Source organism: Coregonus clupeaformis, chromosome 3 (assembly GCF_020615455.1).
Source record: "Coregonus clupeaformis isolate EN_2021a chromosome 3, ASM2061545v1, whole genome shotgun sequence".
NCBI lineage: Eukaryota > Metazoa > Chordata > Actinopteri > Salmoniformes > Salmonidae > Coregonus > Coregonus clupeaformis.
Window position 1 is genome coordinate 6048206 of NC_059194.1, and position 26524 is coordinate 6074729.

Below are 26524 nucleotides of genomic sequence, written 5' to 3' on the forward strand. Positions count from 1 at the left end.
CTCCTCTTAGCCTTATTTTTTTATTCTGTGCAGAAAAGCATTGAGCCGAGAGAAATAAAGAGAGAGCGAGAGCGAGAGCGAGGGAGAGAGAGAGAGAGAGAGAGAGAGAGAGAGAGAGATTTACTATCTACTTCACTTGCTTTGGCAATGTTAACATACGTTTCCCATGCCAATAAAGCCCTTAAATTGAATTGAATTGAATTGAGAGAGAGAGAGAGAGAGAGAGAGAGAGAGCGAGAGCGAGAGCGAGAGCGAGAGAGAGAGAGAGAGAGAGAGAGAGAGAAAAAGAGATGGGGGGATAGAGGTCTGGTAGAGATAATTCTGCACTCTTAGAACAAATAGTTAGGGTTCTTTATAGAACCTTTTGGTTCTTTGGACGAGATGAAAGATCCCTTTACTAAGAAAGGTTCTATGTATACAGTGCATTCGGAAACTATTCTGACCTCTTGACTTTTTCCACATTTTGTTACATTACAGCCTTATTCTTAAATTGATTAAATCATTCCCCCCCCTCCCCCATCAATCTACACCCAATACCCCATAATGACAAAGCAAAAACAAGTTTTTAGATTTTTTTGCAAATTCATATAAAATAAAATAAAAACGGAAAAATGACATTTACATAAGTATTTCCTCAGTACTTTGTTGAAGCGTCTTTGGCAGCGATTACAGCATCGAGTCTTCTTGGGTATGACGCTACAAGCTTGGCACACATGTATTTGGGGAGTTTCTCCCATTCTTCTCTGCAGATCCTCTCAAGCTCTGTCAGGTTGGATGGGGAGCGTCGCTGCACAGCTATTTTGAGGTCTCTCCAGAGATGTTCGATTGGGTTCAAGTCTGGGCTCTGGCTGTGCAACTCAAGGACATTCAGAGACTTGTCCCGAAGCCACTCCTGCGTTGTCTTGGCTGTGTGCTTAGGGTCGTTGTCCTGTTGGAAGGTGAACCTTCTCCACAGTCTGAGGTCCTGAGCACTCTGGAGCAGGTTTTCATGAAGGATCTCTCTGTACTTTGCTCCGTTCATCTTTCCATCGATCCTGACTAGTCTCTCAGTCCCTGCCGCTGAAAAACATCCCCATAGCATGATGCTGCCACCGCCATGCTTCACCGTAGGGATGGTGCCAGGTTTCCTCCAGCCGTGACGCTTGGCATTAAGGCCAAAGAGTTCAATCATGGTTTCATCAGACCAGAGAATGGAGTGGCTACCGTCTGAAGAATGATGGACGCCACTGTGTTCTTGGGGACCTTCAATGCTGCAGAAATGTGTCGGTACCCTTCCCCAGATCTGTGCCTTCGACACAATTCTGTCTTGGAGGTTTACTGACAATTCCTTCGACCTCATGGCTTTGTTTTTGCTCTGATATGCATGTCACTGTGGGACCTTATATAGACAGGTGTGTGCCTTTCCAAATCATGTCCAATCAATTGAATTTACCACAGGTGTACTCCAATCAAGTTGTAGAAACATCTCAAGGATGATCAATGGAAACAGGATGCACCTGAGCTCAATTTCGAGTCTCATAGCAAAGGCTCTGAATACTTTTATTTTAATAAATGTGCTAAAATTCCTAAAAACCTGGGGTATTGTGTGGAGATTGATGAGGAAAAAATATAATTTTATCCATTTTAGAATAAGGCTGTAACTTAGCAAAATGTGTTAAGTCAAGGGGTCTGAACACTTTCCGAATGCACTGTATACCCAATGAAGGCAAACATTCCATTTTCATTTGTTTCAGCTGTTTTGCATTGACATTTACAGGGCCTTCAGAAAGTATTCACACCCCTATTTCCACATTTTGTTCTGTTACAGCCTGAATTTAAAATTGATTAAATTGAGATTTTGTGTCACTGGCCTGCACACAATGCCCCATAATGTCAAACTGGAATTATGTTTTTAAACATTTTTACAATTAATAAAAATTGAAAAGCTGAAATGTCTTGAGTCAATACGTGCCTAAATAAGTTTAGGAGTAAACATTTGCTTAACAAGTCACATAATAAGTTGCATGAACTCACTCTGTGTGCAATAATAGTGATTAACAAGATTTTTGAATGACTGTACCCCACACATACAATTATCTGTTAGGTCCCTCAGTCGAGCAGTGAATTCAAAACACAGATTCAACCACAAAGACCAGGGAGGTTTTCCAATGCCTCGCAAAGAAGGGCACCCATTGGTAGATGGGTAAAAACGATATGAGAAAACTGAGGATGGATCAACAACATTGTAGTTACTCCACAATACTAACCTAATTTACGGAGTGAAAAGAAAGAAGCCTGTACAAATATACCAAAACATGCATTCTGTTTGCAACAAGGCGCTAAAGTAATACTGAAAAAAAATTTGCTAAGCAATTCACTTCTTGTCCTGAATACAAAGTGTTATGTTTGGGGCAAATCAAATACAACACATTACTGATTACCACTCTCCACATAGTTCATACAGACCTGTGCTGTTGCAAACTAAATGCTAGCTAGAAGCAAGAGGAAATAATCTGTTTAAAAAAAGAATAGCCTACAGTCGATTCAAAAACCAACTGCCATTCCAGCATGATCACGCATGAGGATGGTGGTTGAACCAACTTGCAAGTAGCCTACCATGTTATTTTTCAATGTATGAAGGTGGGCAAAGTTGATTATTTAATTCAAATATATGAAGCCAAAGTCATATGATAAACTATAGATAAATACAATTGAAACGTTATTAAAATGTGAGCATGTTTTTAACTTAGCTAGCTAAACAGAAAAAGGTAGGCTTCTTTAATTCAGCTAGCTCTTTCAAATAAACATTGTTAAAAAAAAAAACGACTCTATAAAAGGATTCTATATATCGTTTGGGGTTTCCAAGGAACCTTTTTTTCTAAGAGTGTGCTTTATATTCACTATTCTAATCAAGCTCACAATCCAAATCCCGTCCATGACTAGGCTTCTCGGTCTACCTCATCACGGTCACTAGACCTCAATTGTGATATGTACACTGAACGAAAAATATAAACACAAGACGTAAAGTGTTGGTCCCATGTTACATGAACTGAAATAAAATATCCTCTATAGGCATGCTGACTGCAGGAATGTCCACAGCTATTGCCAGAGAATTGAGTGTTCATTTCTCTACTATAAGCCGCCTCCAACGTCATTTTAGAGAATTTGGCAGTACGTCCAACCGGCTTCACAACCGCAGACCATGTGTATGGCCTCGTGTGGGCGAGTGGTTTGCTGATGTCAGCGTTGTGAACAGAGTGCCCCATGGTGGCGGTGGGGTTATGGTATGGGCAGGCATAAGCTACGGACAACGAACACAATTGCATTTTATCAATGGCAATTTGAATGCCCAGAGATACTGTGACGAGATCCTGAGGCTCATTGTCGTGCCATTCACCCGCCGCCATCACCTCATGTTTCAGCATAATAATGCACGTCCCCATGTCACAAGGATCAGTACACAATTCCTGCAAGCTGAAAATGTCCCAGTTCTTCCATGGCCTGCATACTCACCAGACATGTCACCCATTGAGCATGTTTGGGAGGCTCTGGATCGACGTGTTCGACAGCGTGTTCCAGTTCCCTCCAATATCCAGCAACTTCACACAGCCAGTGAAGAGGAGTGGGACAACATTTACGAGGCCACAATCAACAGCCTGATCAGCTCTTTGCGAAGGAGATGTGTCGCGCTGCATGAAGCAAATGGTGGTCACACCAGATACTGACTGGTTTCTGATCCACGCCTCTACCTTTTTTTAAGGTATCTGTGACCAACAGATGCATATCTGTATTCCCAGTCATGTGAAATCCATAGATTAGGGCCTAAATTATTTATTTAAATTGAATGATTTCCTTATATTAACTGTAACTCAGTAAAATCATTGAAATTATTGCATGTTGCGTTTATTTTTTTGTTCAGTGTAGTTTGATTAGAGTTACCGGAGTGGCAACAGCAACAGCAGGTGCTTATTCTTCATCTTCAAGCAGCAGAGGACATTGTTGAGATTGTAGCCTACTGTAAGTACAGCTGGCTTTGGCTTCTCTTGGGGGAATGAGACTCTCTAGAACGTGTGTGTATGCATTAGGGCATGATGCTCGGCACACAGAGATGTGGAATGGCCCTAGAGGTCCAAAACCGCCAGTCATGAAGGGTTAGTGTCATGGCGGCCTGTACCGTGACTGCATGGGACTATGAGGTCAGCCCAAATGGCATCCTATTCCCTTTATAGTGCACTACTTTTGACCGGAGTCTATCTTGTAATATACACTACATCAAAGGTAGTGCACTATTTAAGGAATAAGGTGTCTTTTGGGACACAGTCTCTGGTTCCAACTTCGTCTTGAATATGACAGCTGGAGGAAAGAAACAAACAGTGTGGGTTTGACTCTCTCTCTCTCTCTCTCTCTCTCTCTCCCTCCCTCTCTCTCTCTCTCTCTCTCTCTCTCTCTCTCTCTCTCTCTCTCTCTCTCTCTCTCTCTCTCTCTCTCTCTCTCTCCCTCCCTCTCTCTCTCTCTCTCTCTCTCTCTCTCTCTCCCTCTCGCTCTCTCTCTCTCTCTCTCAATTAAATTAAATGTAAGGACTTTATTGGTATGGGAAACATACATTTACATTGCCAAAGCAAGTGAAATAGATAATAAACAAAAGTGAAAAAAACATTATTTAGACTCACAAAAGTTCCAAAATAATAAAGACATTTCAAAGTCATATTATGTGCAAATAGTTAAAGCACAAAAGGGAAAATAAATAAACATAAATATGGGTTATATTTACAATGGTGTTTGTTCTTCACTGGTTGCCCTTTTCTTGTGGCAACAGGTTACAAAGGAAGTGCAGCTCAGTTTCCACCTCATTTTGTGGGCAGTGTGCACATAGCCTGTCTTCTCTTGAGAGCCAGGTCTGCCTATGGTGGCCTTTCTCAATAGCAAGGCCATAATCACTGAGTCTGTACATAGTCAAAGCTTTCCTTAAGTTTGGGTCAGTCACAGTGGTCAGGTATTCTGCCACTGTGTACTCTCTGTTTAGGGCCAAATAGAATTCTAGTTTGCACTGTTTTTTTGTAAATTCTTTCCAATGTGTCAAGTAATTATCTTTTGGTTTTCTCATTATTTGGTTGGGTCTAATTGTGTTGCTGTCCTGGAGCTCTGTGGGGTCTGTTTGTGTTTGTGAACAGAGCCCCAGGACCAGCGTGCTTAGGGGACTCTTCTCCAGGTTCATTTCTCTTTAGGTGATGGCTTTGTTATGGAAGGTTTGGGAATCGCTTCCTTTTAGGTGGTTGTAGAATTTAATGGCTCTTTTCTGGATTTTGATAACTAGCGGGTATCGGCCTCATTCTGCTCTGCATGCATTATTTTGTGTTTTACCTTGTACAGAGATTGTTTACATATCTTCAAACCGCTGTCCCAACTAATGCCATAGTAGCACATTACGCACTCCTCTCAATCTCGACCCCACCAATACACACACACTTCCTCTTTCCCTCCATCCTTTCCTACTCATCCATCTGCAGACAGCGAGAGCGAGAGCGAGAGAGAGAGAGAGAGAGAGAGAGAGAGAGAGAGAGAGAGAGAGAGAGAGAGAGAGAGAGAGAGAGAGAGAGAGAGAGAGAGAGAGAGAGAGAGAGAGAGAGAGAGAGAGAGAGAGAGAGAATGCTCTGGCCCTGTTGCTCTGAATTGGGAATTAATAGCCAGTGAGGGACTTTGTCAACAGCTTTCAGGAAATCCAATTACAGAATATCAGAAGCACCACGTTTCATACAGTATACCCTTTCTTAACCTCAGGAAGAATACATGTTTCATACACTATCCTTTCTTAACCTCAGGAAGAATAAATGTTTCATACACTACCCTTTCTAAACCTCAGGAAGAATAAATGTTTCATACACTATCCTTTCTTAACCTCAGGAAGAATAAATGTTTCATACACTACCCTTTCTAAACCTCAGGAAGAACAGACAAAGGAAATGTGTTGTTCTGTCCCTGTCTCCCTCTGTCCCTTTGTCCCTGTCTCTTTCCCAATTTGTCTTTCCTTGATTGGAGAGTTTTGTGAAAAAGGGGGAGGAAACAAGGAAACAAGAGCACAAGGAAAGATTCATTAGGAAAGAGCCGGTGTCTATGCAGCAGTAGAAACAGCATCTAGAGTTCCACATCCTCTATGAGGGAGTGTGTCTATAGACTAGCGATCCTCCTGTGTTAAGTATCATAGCTTCAGCATTAGCTTTCACCCTGCAACAGTACTGTAACGTCATCATTAGCTTTCACCCTGCAACAGTACTGTAACGTCATCATTAGCTTTCACCCTGCAACAGTACTGTAACGTCATCATTAGCTTTCACCCTGCAACAGTACTGTAACGTCATCATTAGCTTTCACCCTGTAACAGTACTGTAACTTTAGCATTAGCTTTCACCCTGCAACAGTACTGTAACGTCATCATTAGCTTTCACCCTGCAACAGTACTGTAACGTCATCATTAGCTTTCACCCTGCAACAGTACTGTAACGTCATCATTAGCTTTCACCCTGCAACAGTACTGTAACTTTAGCATTAGCTTTCACCCTGCAACAGTACTGTAACGTCATCATTAGCTTTCACCCTGCAACAGTACTGTAACGTCATCATTAGCTTTCACCCTGCAACAGTACTGTAACGTCATCATTAGCTTTCACCCTGTAACAGTACTGTAACTTTAGCATTAGCTTTCACCCTGCAACAGACCTGTATCTTTAGCATTAGCTTTCAACCTGCAACAGTACTTTAACTTTACTTTAGTGGTAGCTTTCCCCCTGCAACAGTACTGTAAATGTAGCATTAGCTTTCCTCTTGCAACAGTACTGTAACTTTACTTTAGCATTAGCCTTCCCCCTGCAACAGTACTGTAACTTTAGCATTAGCTTTCACCCTGCAAGAGTACTGTAACTGTATGTGTGTGTGTGTGTCTGTGTGTGTTTCTGTGTCTGTCTGTGTGTTTGTGTGTTTGTGTGTTTGTGTGTGTGTCTGTTATCTTCTAACATGGTGCAGATAGTGGCTAATTGCTTGCCGTTTCGGTTTCACTGTCGGGAAGAGAGCTCTCTGCTGATGTATGTGTTCAATACCTCATGTGTCAATTAAGGCCAGATAAATTTATTTATTTTCTCCAGAATTGTTATGAAGCAAAACATGCTATATCACGTCTACCATCAAAAACCAGAGCCACTATCAGTTATTTCCCAGTACATCCGTTTAGTTTATCACCAGCGTCCCTCTTGTTCTCCTCTCCTCTCTTTAGAGAATCAGATCTCTGAATCTGATTCATTCTGTGGGTGTGACAGAGGCCATTGTTTAGCTAATCATGACAACTATCACATAGCCAGACCTTTATTTGGGGGAAAGCCATCACATAGCCAGACCTTTATTTGGGGGAAAGCCATCAAATAGCCAGACCTTTATTTTGGGGAAAACCATCACATAGCCAGACCTTTATTTGGGGGAAAACCATCACATAGCCAGACCTTTATTTGGGGAAAAACCATCACATAGCCAGACCTTTATTTAGGGAAAACCATCACATAGCCAGACCTTTTTTTGGGGAAACTGATTTTTCATCCCTCTTGTTTCTTCTTCTTTTGACAGGGTCACAAATGAGCTCTAGTAATATAAGGACTGTTGTCTAGTCTGGTCTTATGATCATATTCACCAGTATTACATTTTATCTGATTTTAGCCTTAAAGCCAACTTTAGCCTTGCACTAGAACCACACTAGGCTCCATTTAAACAGTCTTATAGCCCAGTTACAGCCTAGAGCACATTGGCTTTGCCAGGCAGGCAGGTAAGAGATCTCTCCGGGAGGGAAGCAGCCAGGGAAGAGAAGATTGAGTGGAGGGCCATTGACTCCCTACGGGACAGTTCATTGGCCACACACACATGCACGCACAGCACACACATACAGTTCATTGGCCACTCTCTGGAGTAAGAGACAGTCTCATCATGGTGGCATGTCCTACACAGCCAAGAAGAGTGACAGAAGGAGGGAGGAGGGGGATGGGGAGAGAGCAGAGGGAAGAGGCAGAAGTACGGAAGAAGGTAGGTGAGGAGGCCTATAGAGCTAGCTCAGACAGCCCCCGTGCTGGTGGGATGTGAGTTGACGAGAGGAGGGGAGAAAGGAGTGAAGAGGAGGTGGATGCAGGAAGGAGAGAGGAGGTGATGTAAGAGGAGGAGGATGCAGGAAGGAGAGAGGAGGTATAGGGCAGTAGACGATTGTCCCCAGCTACAGAGGAGGTATAGGGCAGTAGAGGATTGTCCCCAGCTACAGAGGAGGTATAGGGCAGTAGACGATTGTCCCCAGCTACAGAGGAGGTATAGGGCAGTAGACGATTGTCCCCAGCTACAGAGGAGGTATAGGGCAGTAGACGATTGTCCCCAGCTACAGAGGAGGTATAGGGCAGTAGAGGATTGTCCCCAGCTACAGAGGAGGTATAGGGCAGTAGACGATTGTCCCCAGCTACAGAGGAGGTATAGGGCAGTAGAGGATTGTCCCCAGCTACAGAGGAGGTATAGGGCAGTAGACGATTGTCCCCAGCTACAGAGGAGGTATAGGGCAGTAGAGGATTGTCCCCAGCTACAGAGGAGGTATAGGGCAGTAGACGATTGTCCCCAGCTACAGAGGAGGTATAGGGCAGTAGACGATTGTCCCCAGCTACAGAGGGGGTGTAGAGGGCTTTAGCCTCTGCTCTGACTGGGAGAGATCCAGATTAACTAGACTATGTGGGGGAGGGTCTTCAGGCCAGACCCCCTACCCATCCCTCATCCCTCATCCATCACATCAAACACACACTCCAGTCACACACAGGCCGGAATTTTAGTGCAGTGCACCACAGTCTATACACACACACACACATGCACACGCACGTACACATGCACACACACACACACACACACACACTCCCACACACACAAACATGCACGCACGCACACACACATACACACAGACTGGTGGTACCTTTTCGTTCAACCATGTCTGATGAGGAGTTATTCAGTGGAAAACCTCCTCAGGATCATTCCTTTACAAAATTCATTTTTTAAACTTGGTCTCTTTTACTGTAGACGAGATGAATAGATGGGTCCGTCCTCCTTTTTATCAACAGTACATTTTCTTATCAATAGTTTCTCGATTCCTTTTATCATTGTGAATGACATGGCATGAAGGCCTTAACAAGTTATTATGATCTTAATTCATCCAGACTGGCAGCATGCAGTCATCTCATCTCATCTCATAAAGTGTCATTGCCATCATCTTGGGCAATGGGAGGCGAGGAGTTTGTGAATTTGAGGGGCTGGCACTTGAGTAAATGGTTTGAAGCACTTCACAGCTCTAAATGGCATGAGCCGATTCAATCCCCCCAAGCACTTATGAGCTGCTATCTCACTGTGTGTGTGTGTCGGTGACAGCATTTCGCTGGCTCTAAAGAGGACATGTGTCATGTAGGCCTAGGAGAACAGAGAGATGGAGGGATGGAGAGGGAGAGAAAGAGAAAGAGAAAGAGAAAGAGAAAGAGAAAGAGAAAGAGAAAGAGAAAGAGAAAGAGAAAGAGAAAGAGAAAGAGACAGGGGAGAGGAAGAGAGATAGGGAGAAGGGAGAGAGAGAGGGGAAGACAGTGGCAGGGAATGCAGTCAGGACATGAGGGATAGAAAGAGAGTGAGATGGGGGCAAACAGAGAGCGAGAGAGAGAGAGAGTAAAGAGATGTAATCACCAGTGACATTTACATCAGCACACAGAGGCCTCCTGCCTCCTCCCTTCTCCCTCCTCCCACGGCCACAGAAGACTCTAGGTACGTCCCAAATGGCACCCTATTCCATATACACTGCAATACTTTTGACCAAGTGCACTATATAGGGAATAGGGGGGCTTGTTCAAAAGTAGTGCACTATATATGGAATAGGGTGCCATTTGGGACGCAGCCTCTGGTTGACAGACCATGAGAGAACATGGAAACCCAGATACTTGGAGAGAATGAGAGGGTTCTTTAGGAAACATCAGCCTAGCTAGTGAGTGACCTTACAGGACAGCCTGTTAACTGGGGTTTCAGGCCAGCTTACAGGACAGCCTGTTAACTGGGGTTTCAGGCCAGTTTACAGGACAGCCTGTTAACTGGGGTTTCAGGCCAGCTTACAGGACAGCCTGTTAACTGGGGTTTCAGGCCAGCTTACAGGACAGCCTGTTAACTAGGGTTTCAGGCTAGCTTACAGGACAGCCTGTTAACTAGGGTTTCAGGCTAGCTTACAGGACAGCCTGTTAACTGTGGTTTCAGGCCAGCTTACAGGACAGCCTGTTAACTAGGGTTTCAGGCCAGCTTACAGGACAGCCTGTTAACTAGGGTTTCAGACTAGCTTACAGGACAGCCTGTTAACTGGGGTTTCAGGCTAGCTTACAGGACAGCCTATTAACCAGGGTTTCAGGCTAGCTTACAGGACAGCCTATTAACTAGGGTTTCAGGCTAGCTTACAGGACAGCCTGTTAACTGGGGTTTCAGGCTAGTTTACAGGACAACCTGTTAACTAGGGTTTGAGGCCAGCTTACAGTACAGCCTGTTAACTGGGGTTTCAGGCTAGCTTACAGGACAGCCTGTTAACTGTGGTTTCAGGCCAGTTTACAGGACAGCCTGTTAACTAGGGTTTCAGGACAGCTTACAGGACAGCCTGTTAACTAGGGTTTCAGACTAGCTTACAGGACAGCCTGTTAACTGGGGTTTCAGGCTAGCTTACAGGACAGACTGTTAACTGGGGTTTCAGGCCAGCTTACAGGACAGCCTGTTAACTAGGGTTTCAGGCCAGCCTTCTCTGGTGATGTATCTGAAACACACTCACATATCTTTGTAGTCCTGTTGAGTGGCCTGATGAAAGAAAATGAGGCCAACACATGCTGGAGGGCTGGGATACTTAGTCAGTTGCACAACTGAATGCATTCAACCCAGATGTGTCTTCCGAATTTAACCCAACCTCTCTAAATCATAGAGGTGCGGGGACTGCACCTCCAATTCACCCCCTTTGCTATGAAGCCCCTAAATAAGATCTGGTGCAACCAATTACCTACAAAAGTCACATAATTAGTTAAATAAAGTCCACCTGTGTGCAATCTAAGTGTCACATGATCTGTCACATGATCTCAGTATATATACACACCTGTTCTGAAAGGCCCCAGAGTCTGCAACACCACTAAGCAAGGGGCACAACCAAGCAAGCGACACCATGAAGACCAAGGAGCTCTCAAAACAGGTCAGGGACAATGTTGCGGAGAAGTACAGATCAGGGTTGGGTTATCAAAAAATATCAGAAACTTTGAACATCCCACGGAGCACCATTAAATCCATTCTTAAAAAATTGAAAGAATATGGTACCACAACAAACCTGCCAAGGGAGGGCCGCCCACCAAAACTCACAGACCAGGCAAGACGGGAATTAATTAGAGAGGCAACAAAGAGACCAAAGATAACCCTGAAGGAGCTGCAAAGCTCCACAGCGGAGATTGGAGTATCTGTCCATAGGATCACTTTAAGCTGTACACTCCACAGAGCTGGAATTTACGGAAGAGTGGCCAGAAAAAAAGCCATTGCTTAAAGAAAAAAAGAAGCAAACTTGTTTGGTGTTCGCCAAAAGGCATGTGGGAGACTCCCCAAACATATGGAAGAAGGTAGTCTGGTCAGATGAGACTAAAATTGAGCTTTTTTGGCCATCAAGGAAAACGCTATGTCTGGCGCAAACCCAACACCTCTCATCACCCCGAGAACACCATCCCCACAGTGAAGCATGGTGGTGGCAGCATCATGCTGTGGAGCTGTTTTTCATCGGCAGGGACTGGGAAACTGGTCAGAATTGAACGAATGATGGCTGGCGCTAAATACAGGGAAATTCTTGAGGGAAACCTGTTTCAGTCTTCCGGGGGGTGTATAGTTATGCACGCTCAAGTTTTCTGTTTTTTGTCTTATTTCTTGTTTGTTTCACAATAAAACATCTTCAATGTGGTAGGCATGTTGTGTAAATGAAATGATACAAACCCCCCAAAAATCTATTTTCATTCCAGGTTGTAAGGCAACAAAATAGGAAAAATGCCAAGGGGGGTGAATACTTTCACAAGGCACTGTAACTCTCACAGTAGCTACAACACTGCTCTCTCTCTCTCTCTCTCTCTCTCTCTCTCTCTCTCTCTCTCTCTCTCTCTCTCTCTCTCTCTCTCTCTCTCTCTCTCTCTCTCTCTCTCTCTCTCTCTCTCTCTCTCTCTCGCTCTCTCTCTCGCTCTCACTCTCTCTCTCTCTCTCTCTCTCTCTCTCTCTCTCGCTCTCATCGATCTCTCTCTTCTCTCTCTCTCTCTCTCTCTCTCTCTCTCTCTCTCTCTCTCGCTCTCGATCTCACTCTCACTCTCTCTCTCTCAAAAGGAAAAATAAATAAACATAAATATAGGTTGTATTTACAATGGTGTTTGTTCTTCACTGGTTGCCCTTTTCTTGTGGCAACAGGTCACAAATCTTGCTGTGATGGCACACTGTGGTATTTCACCCAGTAGATAAGGGAGTTTATCAAAATTGGGTTTGTTTTCTAATTCTTTGTGGGAAATATGTGTCTCTAATATGGTCATACATTCGGCAGGAGGTTAGGAAGTGCTGCTCAGTTTCCACCTCATTTTGTGGGCAGTGTGCACATAGCTTGTCTTCTCTTGAGAGCCAGGTCTGCCTACAGCAGCCTTTCTCAATAGCAAGGCTATGCTCACTGAGTCTCTACATAGTCAAAGCTTTCCTTAAGTTTGGGTCAGTCGGATAGAGACGGCTCAAGAGGTATGCTTAGAAATGCACAATGATTCACATATTTTTGACCTAGAATTATGCATAATGATTTTGGCTATAGATTGCGGGAAAAATCTGTTTCAGGTGTTTGAAAAATGTGAAATTCTCCCAACTTCTGAACGGTGGGCTTAGCCCCACTCAGTACTTTTGTCCAGAGTCCTATGGGCCCTGGTAAAAAAAAGTATTGCCATTTGCGACATTGCCTGTGTCTTTATTGCTGCCAGATTCTGAGGTCTCACCAGAGTACATGACAGATCTACAAATAAATGCAAGTGTTTTCCCCAGCTGAATAAATGTCATGCAATGCAAATAGGCTCCCTGATAAAGAGTAATGCTGGTATTACTGCAAGATCTCATTCCACAAATTGGCTGTTATAGATTTTTCTGCAGTGTACCTACCAATAAAGTTTGAATTTTCAAACAGTTGACATATGTGTGGGTGTGTTTCTGATCTTGTTGTCTCTCTCAAGCATCCTAACGCTTCCCTCCCTCCCTCCCTCCCTCCCTCCCTCCCTCCCTCCCTCCCTCCCTCCCTCCCTCCCTCCCTCTCTCTCCAGTCTGCTCTCAGTTCTCCCGAGGGGTCTATGCCATCTTCGGCTTCTACGATAAGAAGTCCATGAACACCCTGACGTCATTCTGCGGGGCGCTGCACACCTCCTTCGTCACGCCCAGTTACCCCACCGATAACGAAGTGCAGTTTGTCATCCAGATGAGACCTGCACTGCGTGGGGCCGTCCTCAGCCTGCTGTCACACTACAAGTGGCAGAAGTTTGTCTACCTCTACGACACTGACAGAGGTAGGTGCCATGCCATCATAGGCCTTCATATAGGCCAAGGATACAGGCCTTGATATAGTTCAGGGTGTGAGTTGAACACACAGACAGAGCTAGGTGCTTTTGATAATATTCCTGCCAAAATGACAAAGGAGATATTGTTATGTAATATAACATGCAACACAGACAGAGGTGGGTAAGGTTTAACAGGTTGGTTCTACCATAGACCTTGACTTGGTTTGGTTGAGGGTTTTAAGTATTGACTCTAAGGGGTGCCCTTGAAACAGTTGACAGCATCAACATTGATAGTATTCATACCTAAAATGACAAACTATACATGATCTAAACCCCAACTGCAATGTGCTGGGACATTACCTAGTTGAAACAAGGAAGTGCTTGCTTTGGATGCAGTATTTCATTGTAACTGTGCTTTGGGTGTAGTATTTAATTTTGACTAAGCTTTGGGTGCAGTATTTAATTTTGACTAAGCTTTGGGTGCAGTATTTCATTTTGACTAAGCTTTGGGTGCAGTATTTAATTTTGACTAAGCTTTGGGTGCAGTATTTCATTTTGACTAAGCTTTGGGTGCAGTATTTCATTTTGACTAAGCTTTGGGTGCAGTATTTCATTGTAACTATGCTTTGGATGCAGTATTTCATTGTAACTGTGCTTTGGGTGCAGTATCTCATAGCCTTAATGTGTTGGTTAATCTCTGTTTAATCATGGTGTTGGTTTTCGCCTGATTCTCATCTTAAATTAGGTGTGATGCTACAGTTGTTGCTGCAGTCCGGCATATATTTCAGCGTGGAAATTACAGTCTATGCCTTAAGGGGATAGTTATTTGTATTAATTAAGAGTTATTAAGAATTCCTTAGATGTTAGGTGTGTGTGTGTGTGTGTGTGTGTGTGTGTTGTGACTACGGTGACAACACACCAACATGTAGCCAGCGTTTGGTGCAGTGATGTGGGGTGTCCTGTATAAGTCCTGTATAGTTTGTCATTTTAATGTTCTGTAATATTATAATGAAGAAGTAGACAGTAGTATTTAGACGGGACCAGGATGTGTATTCCCTCCTTTAGACATGACCAGGATGTGTATTCCCTCCTTTAGACAGGACCAGGATGTGTATTCCCTCATTTGGACAGGACCATGATGTGTATTCCCTCCTTTAGACAGGACCATGATGTGTATTCCCTCCTTTAGACAGTATAAGCATGTGTATTCCCTCCTTTAGACAGTATAATCATGTGTATTCCCTCCTTTAGACAGTATAATCATGTGTATTCCCTCCTTTAGACAGTATAATCATGTGTATTCCCTCCTTTATACAGTATAATCATGTGTATTCCCTCCTTTAGGCAGGACCATGATGTGTATTCCCTCATTTAGACAGTAGCATGCTGTGTATTCCCTCATTTAGATAGTATCATGATGTGTATTCCCTCATTTAGACAGGACAATGATGTGTATTCCCTCATTTAGACAGTACCATGATGTGTATTCCCTCCTTTAGACAGTATAATCATATGTATTCCCTCATTTAGACAGTATCATGATGTGTATTCCCTCATTTAGACAGTATCATGATGTGTATTCCCTCATTTAGATAGGACCATTATGTGTATTCCCTCATTTAGACAGGACTGTGATGTGTATTCCCTCATTTAGACAGGACTGTGATGTGTATTCCCTCATTTAGACATTAGCATGATGTGTATTCCCTCATTTAGACAGTATAATCATGTGTATTCCCTCATTTAGACAGTATAATTATGTGTATTCCCTCATTTAGACATGACAATGATGTGTATTCCTTCCTTTAGACATGACCATGATGTGTATTCCCTCATTTAGACAGTACCATGATGTGTATTCCCTCATTTAGACAGTATCATTATGTTTATTCCCTCATTTAAACAGTAGCAGGATGTGTATTCCCTCATTTAGACAGTAGCATGCTGTGTATTCCCTCATTTAGACAGTATAATCATGTGTATTCCCTCCCTTAGACAGGACCATGATGTGTATTCCCTCATTTAGACAGGACCATTATGTGTATTCCCTCATTTAGACAGTATCATTATGTTTATTCCCTCATTTAAACAGTAGCAGGATGTGTATTCCCTCATTTAGACCGTAGCAGGATGTGTATTCCCTCATTTAGACATGACCATGATGTGTATTCCCTCATTTAGACAGGACCAGGATGTATATTCCCTCCTTTAGACAGGACCAGGATGTATATTCCCTCCTTTAGACAGGACCAGGATGTGTATTCCCTCCTTTAGACAGGACCAGGATGTATATTCCCTCCTTTAGACAGGACCAGGATGTGTATTCCCTCCTTTAGACAGGACCATGATGTGTATTCCCTCCTTTAGACAGGACCAGGATGTATATTCCCTCCTTTAGACAGGACCAGGATGTATATTCCCTCCTTTAGACAGGACCAGGATGTATATTCCCTCCTTTAGACAGGACCAGGATGTATATTCCCTCCTTTAGAAAGGACCAGGATGTATATTCCCTCCGTTAGACAGGACCAGGATGTGTACTTTCCCACACATCCCATTTTCTCTTCAACTCGTGGTTGGCACCTTGGTGACTTTGACACATACACACACACTGATTTATTTGCTCATTATAGAAAGGTTGTGACCTACAGATAGACAGGCATGGAGGAACCTGTGTCTCTCTCTCTCTCTCTGCTACTGTACAGAGCGGTGGTCAAAAGTAGTGCACTATATAGGGAATATGGTGCCATTTGGACGCATGCTGGACCTCCTCTCTCTGAGGACACTGCTGTACTGTACTGACGGGTTCCAACCCACAACTCACAACCCACAACCCGCACGTACTTCAACACATCTACAAACAGACAGGTTCAGACTCTCCATCCTCTCTCTCTCTCTCTCTCTCTCTCTCTCTCTCTCTCTCTCTCTCTCTCTCTCTCTCTCTCTCTCTCTCTCTCTCTCTCTCTCACTCACTCTTTCTCTCTCTCTCCAATCTCCCCCACCCCCTCTGTCAGGTGGGCCTGCCCCTAGACCAGAGAGAGAAAGAGAGAGCCCAGCTTAGAAAACACCATACCCAGGAAGATTTGATTTACTGGCCTTTACCCTTACAGAGCCCCTTGCCAAACACACACACACACACACACACACACACACACACACACACACACACACACACACACACACACACACACACACACACACACACACACACACACACACACACACACACACACACACACACACACACACACACACACACATACACACACACACACACACATACATACAAACATACACACACACACACACACATACAAAACACACATCTACACAGAAACACAGAAACACACCTATACAGCTGGATGTGTAAGGCGATCCCTTATTAGAGTGAGGACATTGTCCCCCAGAGAGGATTAAAGGGCTTAATTGATGCTCTCCATCCAGGACTCAGTCAGGCTCTGACACATGGCTCATCAGTTAGACCGATGTCTCAAGTAGTGTGTGTGTGTGTCAAGCAGCATCTCTTTACCCTCCTTACACCCAGGTTATCAGAATGAGCAGCTCCCCTGGTAATAAAACCACTTAGGCAGGAGAGGAGCAGAGACTGGGGAAAGGCATCATTACTGTTTTAATAAAGTTAGACTGTAGGAAGGCATTGTTACTGTTTTAATAAAGTTAGACGGCATCGTTACAGTTTTAATCATTTAGACTGCGGGAAGGCATCGTTACCGTTTTAATGAAGTTAGACTGGGGGAAGGCATCGTTACCGTTTTAATGAAGTTAGACTAGGGGAAGGCATCGTTACTGTTTGAAAGAATTTATACTGGGGGGAGGCATCATTATCGTTTTAATAAAGTTAGACTGGGGGAAGCAACATTACAGTTTTCATAAAGTTAGACTGGGGGAGGTATCGTTACTGTTTTAATAACATTAGACTGGAGGAAGGCATCGTTCCCTTAATAAAGTTAGACTAGACCAGTCCTTCTCAAATAGTGGGGCGCCCCTGGGGGGCCTCGGAGCCATGCCAGGGGGGGCGCGTGTGACCCCGGGGAACATGCTTTTTTTAGCCGCAGGGAGTAGTTTTTTTTGTTGCACCGAACAAGAGCACAGAGCAGGAGATATGAAGTGCAGATAACAAACCCTTAAGAGACACCATGGAAACATATCTAACAGGGATGAAAAGAAAGGCGGAGAGAGACGGAGATAATGAGACAAAGTCTCCCGAAAGCGAAGACGAGGAAATATGACGAAGCGTATGTAGCGCTTGGCTTCACTGTGACTACGGTGGGAGACGAGGAAAGACCGGTATGTTTACTGTGTCTAAAAATGTTGGCAGCGGACAGCATGAAGCCAAATAAATTAAGGCGTCACTTAAAGACATTACACCCCAATCACGCTGATAAGCCTCTTGAGTTTTTTCAGCGAAAACGTGCCGAATATTGCCAACAATCGTCCCGCTTTGTGAATGCTACTTCAGTAAACCAGCGAGCACTGTTAGCATCATATAAGGTGGCGTACCAAATTGCTCAGTGCAGAAAACCCCACTCCATAGCAGAGGAGCTGATACTGCCTGCAGCATTAGACATGGTCTCTGTCATGCTGGATGACGCAAGTGCTGCAAAAATAAAAACTATCCCTCTGTCCAATGACACCGTCGGCCAATGACACTGAGAGTTGCAGTATCAGGCTTCAAACCCCGCTTCAAAAGCTGTGCACTGCAAAACGTGCTCATTGTAGCCATTAATCCTGACTTCCTCATTTTTATAAAAATAAAAAATAAAAAAATCAGCACAAATTGTTTTATTCATTTTTGTTTTATAGGTCAAAGTGTTTCATATATTGTGCTCCTGAGTTAATGTTGCTGATCAATTTGAATGTATTATTATTTATTGATTATATTTAATTTTATTTTTCAGTATCAAATGGTCGAAAAATGTTTACAGTTTAAATAAGGGTTGCATTTTTATTTTTATTTCAGGCAAATTGATGCACTTTAAGTATTTTCTGTTACAATGTTAATAAAGTTATTATTTGTTGTAAGTTGATCTATATTTCTTTCTTTTTTCTTTTCTTTAATGTTAATAAGGATACAATGTTATGCAGAGGTGTACATATAACAATTTTATATACAAATTATACTATTTACAGTCGCGGCGGAGAGTTGGGGGGCGCGAAATGTTTACTTCTTCCTAGGGGGGGAGTAACAGAAAATAATTGAGAAGCACTGGACTAGACAAAGGCATCGTTAACATTATAAAGTTAGACTAGGGGAAGGGATCGTTACTGTTTTAATAAAGTTAGACTGGGGAAAGGCATCTTTACCTTCATAAAGTTAGACTGGGGAAAGGCATCTTTACCTTCATAAAGTTAGACTGGGGAAGGCATCGTTACCTTAATGAAAATAGACTGGGGAAGGCATCGTTACCTTAATAAAGTTAGACTAGGGTAAGGCATCGTTACCTTAATAATGTTAGACTGGAGAAGGCATCGTTACCTTAATAAACTTAGACTAGGGGAAGGCATCGTTACCTTAATAAAGTTAGACTGAGGGAAGGCATCGTTACCTTAAAAAGTTAGACTGGGGAAGGCATCGTTACCTTAATAAAGTTAGACTGGGGGGGAGGCAACGCTACTGTTTTGATAAAGTTAGACTGGGGGAAGGCATCGTTACTGTTTAAATGAAGTTACACTGGAGGAAGGCATTGTTACCTTAAGAAAGTTAGACTGGGGTAAGGCATTGTTACTGTTTTAATAAAGTTAGACTGGGGGAAAGCATCGTTACCGTTTTAATCAAGTTAGACTGGGGGAAAGCATTGTTACCTTAAGAAAGTTAGACTGGGGTAAGGCATCGTTACCGTTTAAATAAAGTTAGACTGGGGGAAGGCATCGTTACCATAATCAAATTAGACTAGGGCGGAGGCAGCGCTATTGTTTTAATAAAGTTAGACTGGGGGAAGGCATCGTTACTATTTTAATACATTTAGACTGGGGGGAGGCATCCTAAACGATATTATAACCGCGATTGATAATAGACAGTACTGTGCAGCCGTCTTCATCGACCTGGCCAAGGCTTTCGACTCTGTCAACCACCGCATTCTTATTGGCAGACTAAATAGCCTTGGTTTCTCAAATGACTGCCTCGCCTGGTTCACCAACTACTTCTCAGATAGAGTTCAGTGTGTCAAATCGGAGGGCCTGTTGTCTGGACCTATGGCAGTCTCTATGGGGGTGCCACAGGGTTCAATTCTTGGGCCGACACTTTTCTCAGTGTATATCAATGATGTCGCTCTTGCTGCTGGTGACTCTCAGATCCACCTCTACGGAGACGACACCATTTTGTATACATCTGGCCCTTCATTGGACACTGTGTTAACAAACCTCCAAACGAGCTTCAATGCCATACAACAATCCTTCAGTAGCCTCCAACTGCTCTTAAACACTAGTAAAACTAAATGCATGCTTTTCAATCGAACGCTGCTGGCACCCGCCACCCGACTAGAATCACCACTCTCGACGGGTCTGACCTAGAGTATGTGGACAACTACAAATACCTAGGTGTCTGGTTAGACTGTAAACTCAACTTCCAGACTCACATAAAGAATCTCCAATCCAAAGTTAAATCTAGAATCGGCTTCCTATTTCCGCAATAAAGCCTCCTTCACTCATGCTGCCAAACATGCCCTCGTAAAACTGACTATCCTACCCGATCCTTGACTTCAGCGATGTAATTTACAAAATAGCCTCCAACACTCTACTCAGCAAATTGGATGTAGTCTATCACAGTGCCATCCGTTTTGTCTCCAAAGCCCCATACACTACCCACCACTGTGACCTGTACGCTCTTGTTGGCTGGTCCTCACTACATGTTCGTCGTCAAACCCACTGGCTCCAGGCCATCTATAAATCACTGCTAGGCAAATCCCCGCCTTATCTTAGCTCATTGGTCACCATAGCAGCACCCACCCGTAGTCTGCGCTCCAGCAGGTATATCTCACTGGTCATTCCCAAAGCCAACACCTCCTTTGGCCGCCATTCCTTCCAGTTCTCTGCTGCCAATGACTGGAACGAATTGCAAAAATCTCTGAAGCTGGAGACTCTTATCTCCCTCAATAACTTTAAGCATAAGTTGTCAGAGCACCTTACCGATCACTGCACCTGTACACAGCCCATCTGAAATTAGCCCACCCAACTACCTCATCCCTATATTGTTATTTATTTTGCTCTTTTTGCACCCCAGTATCTCTATTTGCACATAATCTCTTGCACATCTAGCATTCCAGTGTTAATACTATTGTAATTATTCTGCACTATAGCCTATTTATTGCCTTACCTCCATAACTTGCTACATTTGCACACACTGTATATATATTTTCTGTTGTATTTCTGACTTTATGTTTTTTACCCCATATGTAACTCTGTGTTGTTTTTATTGCACTACTTTGCTTTATCTTGGCCAGGTCGCAGTTGTAAATGAGAACCTGTTCTCAACTGGCTTACCTGGTTAAATAAAGGTGAAATAAAAAATAAATAAAAAAATAAAAAAAAGTTACCATAATCAAATTAGACTAGGGCGGAGGCAGCGCTACCGTTTTAATAAAGTTAGACTGGGGGAAGGCATCGTTACTGTTTAAATTAAGTTACACTGGAGGAAGGCATTGTTACTGTTTTAATAAAGTTAGACTGGGGGAAGGAATCGTTACCTTAAAAAGTTAGACTGGGGAAGTCATCGTTACTGTTTTAATAAAGTTAGACTGGGGGAAGGAATCGTTACCTTAAAAAGTTAGACTGGGGAAGGCATCGTTACTGTTTTAATAAAGTTAGACTGGGGAAGGCATCGTTACTGTTTTAATAAAGTTAGACTGGGGAAGTCATCGTTACTGTTTTAATAAAGTTAGACTGGGGAAGGCATCGTTACTGTTCTAATAAAGTTAGACTGGGGAAGGCATTGTTACCATAATAAAGTTAGACTGGGGAAGGCATCGTTACCTTAATAAAGTTAGACTAGGGGAAGGCATCGTTACCTTAATAAAGTTAGACTGGGGAAGGCATCGTTACCTTAATAATGGTAGACTGGGGGAAGGCATCTTTACCTTAATAAGTTAGACTGGGGAAGGCATCGTTACCTTAATAAAGGAAGACTATGGGAAGGCATCGTTACCTTAATAAAGTTAGACTGGGGAAGGCATCGTTACCTTAATAAAGTTAGACTAGGGGAAGGCATCGTTACCTTAATAAAGTTAGACTGGGGAAGGCATCATTACCTTAATAAAGTTAGACTGGGGAAGGCATCGTTATCTTAATAAAGTTAGACTGGGGAAGGCATCATTACCTTAATAAAGTTAGACTAGGGGAACGCATCGTTACTGTTTTAATAAAGTTCGACTGGGGGAAGGCATCTTTACCTTAATAAAGTTAGACTAGGGAAGGCATCGTTACTGTTTTAATAAAGATAGACTAAGGGAAGGCATCATTACCTTAATAAAGTTAGACTATGGGAAGGCATCGTTACCTTAATAAAGTTAGACTAGGGGAAGGCATCGTTACCTTAATAAAGTTAGACTGAGGAAGGCATCGTTACTGTTTTAATAAAGTTAGACTTGGGGAAGGCATTGTTACCATAATAAAGTTAGACTGGGGGAAGGCATCGTTACATTAATAAAGTTAGACTGGGGAAGGCATCATTACCTTAAAAAAGTTGGACTATGGAAGGCATCGTTACCTTAATAAAGTTAGACTAGGGGAAGGCATCGTTACCTTAATAAAGTTAGACTGGGGAAGGCATCGTTACCTTAATAAAGTTAGACTGGGGAAGGCATCGTTATCTTAATAAAGTTAGACTGGGGAAGGCATCGTTACCTTAATAAAGTTAGACTGGGGAAGGCATCGTTACCTTAATAAAGTTAGACTGGAGAAGGCATCGTTACCTTAATAAAGTTAGACTGGGGAAGGCATCGTTACCTTAATAAAGTTAGACTGAGGGAAGGCATCGTTACCTTAATAAAGTTAGACTGGGGAAGGCATCGTTACCTTAATAAAGTTAGACTGGGGAAGGCATCGTTACCTTAATAAAGTTAGACTGGGGAAGGCATCGTTACCTTAATAAAGTTAGACTGGGGAAGGCATCGTTACCTTAATAAAGTTAGACTGGGGAAGGCATCGTTACCTTAATAAAGTTAGACTGGGGAAGGCATCGTTATCTTAATAAAGTGAGTTAAGTATATATTAGCATTACATAGAGAATCAGACGTCATTTATACCTTTTGATAATTATTTTGCCATGAACCACTTCTTTACATGTATTTTAGGACTTCATAAAACGAAGTAACAAAAATACAATGAAATGGACCCCAAGTAATTCTAGATGTAGATAACACTAGTGAGAGCCCTGTATCTATACCCGTCAGAGACAGCATGATGTTGTTTACTGCGTCCACTTACTCCGTCCAGTCAGAGATTTGACATTGGTTGTCTCAAATGTCACCCTTTTCCCTATATAGTGCACTACATTACTTAGGGCCCTTGTCAAAAGTAGTGCACTAGATAGGAAAAGGGTGTAATTTGGGACTCACACGTTGTGTTCTCAGTCTGTCAATGTATATAATATATAAACTAGGACATGTCATTGGCTTCAGCCTCGCGACATCAAATAAAAACCCAATGCAATTTATATCCATCTCAAGTGCTTTTTTCTTTTTAATCTCTCATTTCTTGAATACAAGCAGATACAACAACAACAACAACGCTTGTGGCATATTTTAATTTTGTTGCCAAATCTCTCCTGTCTGCCTGCCTGCCTGCAGCTGGAGAGAGAGAAAGCCCTGAATTACATTATTTAAATAAGCATGCACGCGCGCGCGCTCTCAAACACACACACACACACACACACACACACACACACACACACACACACACACACACACACACACACACACAAACACACAAACACACACACACAAACACACACACACCATTATTCATGATATAGAAGGAACTAAAAAATAACAAATCATCCCTGTTCAGGTCCATCGTCCAGACCAGCATTTTTATTCAGTCAATAAACCAGATTAATTACAATCACACTACACACATTAGCCTGTCTTATTGGCCCTGCATTAGCCTGTCTTATTGGCCCTGCATTAGCCTGTCTTATTGGCCCTGCATTAGCCTGTCTTATTGGCCCTGCATTAGCCTGTCTTATTGGCCCTGCATTAGCCTGTCTTATTGGCCCTGTATTAGTCTGTTTTATTGGCCCTGCATTAGCCTGTCTTATTGGCCCTGTATTAGCCTGTCTTATTGGCCCTGTATTAGCCTGTCTTTATTGGCCCTGCTAAAAATGGCTTTTAGACTTTAGTGCTGCTGGGCTTTCAACCTGAGAGGGCACTCAACCACTCTGCTGTTTGCTACAGCCTCTGATGTATTGAAGGGAATTGAAGGAACATTTAGCCTAAATGCTTCTGTCAGAGACATGCTTCCTGAGAGCAGATGAGATGTTAGAGGATATGATGAAAGATGAAAGAGTGTGTGTGTGCGCACACGTGTGTGTGTGTGTGTGTCTGTGTGCCCGTGTGTGTGATGAAAGAGAGCATTAGCAAGTGGATGGACTCTGGATGAAAGGTCTATTTTGACAGACATTAAGGCAGGCAGCCATTTCTCACTCTCAGGTAATTCAGAGTGAACGGACATTAAGGCCGAATGGTATGGCGGTGTGTGTGTGTCTGTGTGTTTGCCTTTGTGTGTATGTGTGTGCGCACGCATACGTGTGTGTGTGTGTTTGCCTGTGTGCTTACCTTTGTGTGCGTATGCGCATGTGTGCTTCCGTGTGTGTGCTTCCGTGTGTGTGTGCTACCGTGTGTGTGTGCTTCCGTGTGTGTGCTTCCGTGTGTGTGCTTCCGTGTGTGTGCTTCCGTGTGTGTGCTTCCGTGTGTGTGCTTCCGTGTGTGTGCTTCCGTGTGTGTGCTACCGTGTGTGTGTGCTTCCGTGTGTGTGCTTCCGTGTGTGTGTCTGTTTGCAGGCTTCAGATACTTCGTATATTAACCAGGCCGTAGAGTGGAAGGTTGTGTCCATAGAAATCACAGTTCATTTCAGACCCCCCGTAGCCTCTCTCAATCTCTATCTCCTTTCTTAGCCTCTCTCAATCTCTCTCTCCTTCCGTAGCCTCTCTCAATCTCTGTCTCTCCTTCCTTAGTCTCTCTCAATCTCTGTCTCTCCTTCCTTAGCCTCTCTCCATCTCTATCTCTCCTTCCTTAGCCTCTCTCAATCTATCTCTCCTTCCTTAGCCTCTCTCCATCTCTATCTCTCCTTCCTTAGCCTCTCTCCATCTCTATCTCTCCTTCCTTAGCCTCTCTCAATCTCAATCTCTCCTTCCTTAGCCTCTCTCTTAATCTCTATCTCTCCTTCCTTTGTTTTTTTCTGTTTTCCCATATACTTTCTAGGGGAAAACTATTCTCCCATGTCCCGCTCTCCTTCACCTCTCCTTCACCTCTCCTTCACCTCTTCTTCACCTCTCCTTCACCATGTGTAAACAGAAGATTCCCTCTTTTAAAGAGAGAGCGCTGGGCCAGGTTTTTTGGGGGGGCGAAGTGTGATGGATTATTGCCCTCTCTGTCACTGCAGTGTGAGTGTGCGTTTGTGTGTCCCCGGTGCGAGGTGATGTGTGTGTGCGTTTGTGTGTGCAAGAGTGCAGTACGAGGTGGGTGTGTGTGTGTGTGTGTGTGGTGCAGTGCAATGCGAGGCGGTGTGTTAGCGGTGAGAGGCGGTGTGTGTGCTTGTGTGTGTGTGTGTGTATGTGTGTGCGTGCGAGGTGGTCATGTATGGGCAGGTAATTGCAAGGCAGCAGAGAGAGAGACGGATGATTACAGCCTTTATTGTCTCTCCCAGGCACAATCAACCCTGATTCAGCACTCACCCCTACTTTAATTATGAGACACACTCTCTATCTATTCTATTGATGTCTCTCTCTCTCTCTCTCTCTTTCTCCCTCTCTCTCTCTCTCTCTCTCTCTCTCTCTCTCTCTCTGTCTCTCTGTCTCTCTCTCTCTCTCTCTCTCTCTCTCTCTCTCTCTCTCTCTCTCTCTCTCTCTGTCTCTCTGTCTCTCTCTCTCTCTCTCTCTCTCTCTCTCTCTCTCTCTCTCTCTCTCTCCCCCTCTCTCTCTCTCTCTCTCTATCTCAAAATCAAATGAAATTTATTTGTATAGCCCTTACCAACAATGCAGAGTTAAAAAATAAAATAGTAACTAACACGAGAAATAAAATAAAATACACAAGAATGGAGCTTCAGTATATACAGGGAGTACCAGTACCAGATCAATGTGGAGCTATATACAGGGAGTACCAGTACCAGATCAATGTGGAGCTATATACAGGGAGAACCAGTACCAGTTCAATGTGGAGCTATATACAGGGAGTACCAGTACCAGTTCAATGTGGAGCTATATACAGGGAGTACCAGTACCAGATCAATGTAGAGCTATATACAGGGAGTACCAGTACCAGATCAATGTGGAGCTATATACAGGGAGTACCAGTACCAGATCAATGTGGAGCTATATACAGGGAGTACCAGTACCAGATCAATGTGGAGCTAAATACAGGGAGTACCAGTACCAGATCAATGTGGAGCTATATACAGGGAGTACCAGTACCAGTTCAATGTGCAGAGGTACAAGGTATTAGAGGTAGATATGTACAGTTGAAGTCTGAAGTTTACATATACTTAGGTTGGAGTCATTAAAACTTGTTTTTCATCTACTCCACAACTTTCTTGTTAACAAACTATAGTTTTGGCAAGTCGGTTAGGAAATCTACTGTGTGCATGACACAAGTAATTTTTCCAACAATTGTTTACCGACAGGTTATTTCACTTATAATTCATTGTATCACAATTCCAGTGGGTCAGAAGTTCATATTTACATTTTAGTCATTTAGCGAATTACAGTTATTGAGAGCATA

The 26524-nt window shown here is 43.2% G+C and overlaps 1 protein-coding gene across 1 annotated transcript in view; it reads left to right on the forward strand.

The window, feature by feature from the left end:
* Window positions 1–26524, forward strand: part of LOC123481700 (glutamate receptor 3-like) — a 184368-nt gene that overhangs the window by 95690 nt on the left and 62154 nt on the right. Inside the window, exon 3 of the mRNA XM_045206446.1 lies at window positions 13347–13586. Coding sequence (XP_045062381.1) covers window positions 13347–13586 — 240 coding nt within the window. The remainder of the gene's footprint in view (window positions 1–13346; window positions 13587–26524) is intronic.